At 56.2% G+C, this 4351-nt stretch overlaps 1 protein-coding gene across 1 annotated transcript in view; it reads right to left on the bottom strand.

Annotated features, from left to right (window-relative positions):
• Positions 1 to 893: 893 nt before the first annotated feature.
• LOC103913423 (chromosome unknown open reading frame, human C15orf59) overlaps positions 894 to 4351 on the bottom strand; it is a 14557-nt gene continuing 11099 nt past the window's right edge. The window contains exons 3-4 of the mRNA XM_009319913.1: positions 2566 to 2707; positions 894 to 911 (exon numbers count right to left, since the gene is read on the bottom strand). Coding sequence (XP_009318188.1) covers positions 894 to 911; positions 2566 to 2707 — 160 coding nt within the window. The remainder of the gene's footprint in view (positions 912 to 2565; positions 2708 to 4351) is intronic.

Raw genomic sequence — 4351 nt, 5'->3', positions numbered from 1 at the left:
CTGCCCCGGCCGCCGAGCAACTGGCAGCCATCCTGTGGTACGGAGGCCTGCAGCAAGCTGTGAAATTACAGACTGGCAAGCGCCAGGCGCAAACGAGGATTAATTAGCATGCCATGGCCATGAGCACCCGTTTCAGGCCCATGTCTCGCTGGGCTCGGCTTATACATCTCCATCCTGTGGCTGCCAGGAGGGCTCGGCTGGCAGAGCCCAGAGAGGAACGTGAGCAGGGGAGGTGCTCTGGTTGGGGTTTTAGTGCCAAATTGCATAGGGGTGAATCCATAACCCGGCGCTGAGTCACCGAGTGCCCTGATCCATGGCTTGGGGATGCCCCTGAACCCGCCTTTCTCCTCCAACGGGGATGCCCTGGGCTGGGGGCGCGAGGCGAAGGGACGCAGGATGCTGCAGGATGCTGCCATAACGCCCCGGGGAGAGAGGGCTGGGTTTGTGCTGGAGATGGACGCAGTTTTGAGGTGCTGTGAGCAGCGTGGGTACACTCTGCTCGGTGCAGGGCTCGCACGCTCCTCGCCTCCTCCCCGTGCAGCCTTTTCTTGCGAGGAGATAACCACCACCAGTGAGTTATCTGGCTCTGAGGCAGGAGATAAGCAGAGCTGGGGAGGATGCGACCCCCGGCTCGCTGCACTGCGGAGCAAAATCAAGCTGGGAAGGCGCAGCCGAGCTGCACCAGCCGACGGGGACCGCAGCTTCTGGGGGGATGCTTCTTCTCTCCCCATGGAGCAGAGCACCCTGGCTGGAGGGGTGAGGATGAGGAAGGAGGGAAGAGCCTTGGTGGCCCCCTCGCAGATGGATTTAACTCCTGAAAGCTGGAAGGCGAGGCTGAAGGAGCGCTCCTTTTGCGGCTATAAAGAAGCATCATCGTACAAAGCGCCAGTACGTCACTTGCAGTAATTCAGCTGTGGAACAGCGAGGAGCAAATAAGACAAGATGCCACACATTAGCAGATGCAGAAGGATAGCCTCTCTCTTCAAAAACAAAGCATTTGTCTTCCAGCCGCAGTGAGCAACCAGCCCCGAGCAATGCAGGGGGGGGCAGCTAAAAATCCAGGGATGCTTTTATCAGCTGATGGGGGGCTGGTTGTAGCCTGGTCTGAGCCAGGGCTATGTGAAATAAAGCCCGTGGCTGTGGGGGGAGAGGCTGCTGCAGTCCCCTGAGAGCGGGTCGTAATAGATTTGAGCAAAAAAGCTGCGTCTACGTATGGGGACAGCTTGGGTTTTGGCTTCCCAGGGGTGGTCAGGATGAGTGCAGCGACGCACAGGTGCAGTCTGGGCTCCAGTCCCCTGCAGAACCGGCCTTCCCAAAGCCCGACCCCGAGCTGGAGCTCTTCCTTAGGCTGGAAAACATCCCATTATCCACTTTGATGGCTGCCTTTCATGTCAGCGAGCTCTGAAGTGAAGTCTCCAGGCAGCTGGGGGCTATTTTCAGCCCTCGCCGAAGCGAGACGTAGCGAGATGGCTTCTTTTGGGGGGAAACTTTCCAGCTGGATTTCACGAGCCGGAGGGATTGGGTGAGCTCAGAGGAGTTTCTTCAAAACCCAAACCCCAGCAGAGCCTCTCGTAATTCAGGTCAACTCAAACAGGAGCCGTGGGGAGGGTCAGAGCCGGAGGATTCGAACGCGAAGCTGAAATTCTGCTTTAAACCCCATCAAACCCTGGCTCTGGCCAGAGCAGCCACCGAGCATCCTTCCCGGCCAAAAATCAGCAGGGTGCATGGCAGAGGTACCTGCCATTCTGGATCACTGGCCAGTCCGTGTCCTCGTTTTATTTGCTGATGGTTTCTTTATTGCATCTCGGAGGAAACGCAAGCCCTTCACCCCTTCCTTTGCCGTCTCCGGCAACTCTCTGGTTGCTGTTTCGGGTGTTCCCGAACAGGTTTTGGGGTCCGGGGAGGGGCTGGAGATGGAGGACAGGGACATTGCTGGGATCCTGTGGGGGAAAGGCTCGTTAATTTGTTAATATATAGTGTCAAGAGAAAGACAAGGTGTTTTCCCAGTCCAGCTCCTGTTCCATCCCCCATCACGCTCCCTGCGGCGATAACTCCGGTGAGCTGGATCGTGTCCCTGCAAGAGCAAAGTCCGTTAATTCATTATTAATAACTAGGTTGGTGGTGCAATTAATAACATCATTAATAACTTTGTTACTGGTGCAACAAAGCCATTTTTACTAGTCTGAATGGTTTCTCCATATTTGTGTTAATAATCGCTCCCATCCTCTTGAATTTTACCCTAAAAAACCCCAAACCAGCAGGCTTTCCTGCTAAATAATAACAGCAAAACCCTTCTGGACGTGCAGAGGAGCAGCAAGGACATTGCCCGTGGTTCTCCCTATATCAGTGGTGGCTTTTATTACCCCTTACCCCGAGCACGCGGGAGCGGAGAAATTGCCCCTGTCTCTGTTTACCCCTGTTTTATGGAGGTTTTCCATCTGTGGGCCTGAAAGGTTAATACAGCGCTTACCGCCGCCATCGCTCGGATTTATCGCAGAGCATGCAATAAAGCTTGCACGGCTGTAAATTCATTCTTAATAGAAACGTGAGGGAAGAAGCTATTACCCTTGTCCGTACGGCCCTGGCTGCGGCAACTGGCTTTAAATCCCTGGCCCCAAGGTGAGCGGCTTTGCCCTGAGCTGTGCAGGAGCCCCAGCTTTGCGTCCCCACGCCGTGCCTCAGTTTCCCCTCCGGCTGCTCTCTGCAGCTCGTTCCGGGGCTGCAGGCGATGCGGGTGCCCCCAAATCTGGATCAGCCGAAAAGCATCTCCGCATGCAGCTCCGGCTGCTCTGAATTTTTGCCTCGTCCTCTTCCTGGCATCCTTCAGGAGGAGTTATTAAAGAACAAAGCTACATCTATTAATCATGCTTTTACAATGGGGCCAGGCTGTAAAAAGCTCATAAAAATAAATAAGTAACCAGCTGTTGACATGTGGAGCAATGGAGGGAGTGGAGAGGAGTTGTCCCATCCCACGCTTCCCCGTGCCAGTGCTGGCTGAGCCCGGCTGTCCCCGACCTGGGATGTGGGATGGGGACATCCCGTCCCTCGGTGGCCCTGTTTGTGAAAAACAAGGGGTTAAGGCTCCCCTCGGGGTCCCAGCCCTGGGGGTAAGGGCACATGCGGAGGAAGACGATGCATCAGCATCATCAGCATCATCTTCCCCCCCATGGTCCCCTCTGCCGGGCTCTTCCCTGTCCCAGCTTTGTCCGGGGCCGGGGTGTCCTGGCGGGGACCTGAAGGATGCTCCCTGGGTGGGAGGCACCGAACCCTCCCAAGGCTCTGCACATCGTGGGAACGTATGCCGATCCCCCGGGTGATGCCGTGTCCCTCGGGTCCTAAAAACAAACAAACAAACAAATCCCATAATGCAAGGTACTTCGGGTGAAAGGCTTTTCTCCTGCTACGGTTCAGGTTGAATTCAGAGCATTTTGACCACCACCGCTTCCTCTCTGACGGTTGTTTCGTACGAGCGTCCCTCGCCCGCGACAGCGATGCTGGGTGACAGCGAGGGGCCCGGCTCCGGGGCGACACTGGGGGCGGCACTGGGAAAAGGCTTGAAACGGAGCATTTCTGACCTGGATTAAAAACAGGGAGTCAAGGTGCTGGTTTTTTGCTGCCAGGCTTGGGGAAAAAAACCCCCACCGTCGTGCCGGGGATGCTCGAGGGCTGGTGGTGCAAATGCATGTCTGCGGGAGGAAGAGCCGATGGGGAGGACACGGGGTGTTTGTCTCCAGGACCAGGTGTCGCACCGACCCCTTTGGATGCCGAAGGCTTCGGCAAAACCTGGAAGCCAAAAAAAAAAATGCCAAAGGCGGATTTGGAGGCCCAGATTCCTTCATTTTTTAGAGCAAATCCACCTTTTTTTCCCCTCAAATCGGGGCTGCAGCTTTTGAAATGCAAAACCAGAAGCGGGTACCTAAAGGAAAGCTGGAGAGATTTCGCGCATCAGTTTAAGACCGTTGCAAGACTTCAAGGTCGCTAATGTTTCCCCTGGACCTGGTATAAAGGATGGAAATTGGGAGGGGGGGGGGCTCCCCATCCCGACTCCTCGGCACTGGTGTGCTTTTGCTCTCTGCGAGCCCCTCTCCATCCCTCTAAACCTCTTGGGCCATGTGCCAGCTGGGGGGAGGGGGGTGTGTGACAGCTCCAGTGACATCCCTGCTCTGCTCAGACGTCGGATGTGACAAAGCAGATCACACCGGCTCTTCTAAAGCCAAACAGGGATAACATGTCCCAGGGAGGGATGTTCGCCGCTCCCCCCGGCCCAGCCACCCCCCCGCAGCATCCCCACGTCCCCATCCGTCCCCTGGCCACGACCTCAGCTGTGGTGGCTCTCCCCTCCATACAGGCT

The sequence above is a fragment of the Pygoscelis adeliae genome, unplaced genomic scaffold (genome assembly GCF_000699105.1).
Source record: "Pygoscelis adeliae isolate BGI_AS28 unplaced genomic scaffold, ASM69910v1 Scaffold303, whole genome shotgun sequence".
NCBI lineage: Eukaryota > Metazoa > Chordata > Aves > Sphenisciformes > Spheniscidae > Pygoscelis > Pygoscelis adeliae.
This window is presented reverse-complemented; position numbering and strand designations above follow the sequence as displayed.